Source organism: Penaeus monodon, chromosome 22, assembly GCF_015228065.2.
Source record: "Penaeus monodon isolate SGIC_2016 chromosome 22, NSTDA_Pmon_1, whole genome shotgun sequence".
Classification (NCBI taxonomy): domain Eukaryota; kingdom Metazoa; phylum Arthropoda; class Malacostraca; order Decapoda; family Penaeidae; genus Penaeus; species Penaeus monodon.
This window is the reverse complement of record NC_051407.1, coordinates 2,096,903-2,098,288: the sequence shown is the minus strand read 5'-3', so window position 1 is coordinate 2,098,288 and position 1,386 is coordinate 2,096,903. Positions and strand designations below refer to the sequence as shown.

General features: G+C 37.7%; 1 protein-coding gene across 1 annotated transcript in view; it reads right to left on the bottom strand.

The window, feature by feature from the left end:
* Positions 1-550: 550 nt before the first annotated feature.
* Positions 551-1,386, bottom strand: part of LOC119586818 (mucin-5AC-like) — a gene marked incomplete in the record, with an annotated part of 19,136 nt that continues 18,300 nt past the window's right edge. Inside the window, 1 exon segment of the mRNA XM_037935544.1 lies at positions 551-1,386. Coding sequence (XP_037791472.1) covers positions 1,153-1,386 — 234 coding nt within the window.

Sequence of the window (1,386 nt, the reverse complement as noted above, 5' to 3'; positions counted from 1 at the left end):
CATTATTCACTGGGTACTACGTGACTTAGAAAATATTATGGCCTCACATAAAGAATAATAATATCAGGTAATATGAGCATAAGCATCTGGACCCTGTTTTAATCAAACATGAAAGGGCATTAGTAAGTCACCTGGATTTGCACTAAATCTCTATATATTCTTTGGATGCTTCTATTGTAATATGAATCTCACTATAGTTATGGCAGGGAGTGTCATTTTTTCATGATCTTTTAATTTGATTCATTAAACACTGGTGCATTTTTAAAGCTGCCAAAGAATCTGATTGCCTTCATACAAATATTGAATATGGAAAGTACGTCTTGAGTCACTTTCTCTAAGAAATATTGACCCAACCTCTTTGTAACTCAGCTTCACAACTCCAATTACACATGCAAACAATTTCTAAATGAACTCTTTATACCCAGATGTAGATTATAAGATGAAAATGCTGTCTCGCAGAATTTGATGCAAAATTCACTTTTTGTCAATGTGAAAAAAAGTTACTGAACATTGTTCAAGGTATCACTTTTATATTTCCAAAACAAAAAAAGTGATTTATAATAAATTTAATGACACTAATGCAACAGATTTTCCTGTCCTTGACAGAATTATCTCCCACGAGCTAAACAATAAATATCACTGGCCTTATCCATCATCTTCTGTCACTTCTTTGGCCTCCTGAATACTCACTGACTACATACTCATCAATAATCACAAATAGTGTTAACATACACAATACTTAACATATTCCTTTTAATCTTCAATAAATAAAAATTCATTTCAGAACTATAAACTTCTCACTGTTGAAAAATAATTCAGCTGCATACTTATATCAACCATCATTCCTAACTATAACCCTATCAGATGAAATAATATGAGTTTTGATAGGAAAATTGTTGGCACTAGATTGACCAATAACATGACCACTCTTACATCTGCATTCGTCATGGACTAGTCTATGTAAGTAAAACAACATTTACTTTAAAACCACAGTCAGCTTGATGCTCAAAACTGCAAATGATGATGACTATCAACACACAATTTTCAGCCCTTGACCTAAGGTAGCTTTGTCAGTTGTGCTGAGAGTTCTGTTCCACAGTGCTGGCATAATGGGTGGCTGTGTTTTTATTATTGCACCATGATATTTTGTACTCAGACCGGACGGTCTTTGGTACGTTTGCACATTTCCTCTATGTTTGCCTCCTTGCATTCAGCACCGCGGTGACCCACCTGCCCACAGTTGTAGCAAGTCTTCTTTGCACCGGCGGACGGATTGGGTGTGTGGGGCAGGACATAGTGGTGAGGGTACGGCAGCCCTGCAGCAAGGCCTGGGCCCGGGGTAGATGGGGGGCCCATCACATTTGGGGTTCCACAAGCAGTGCCCGG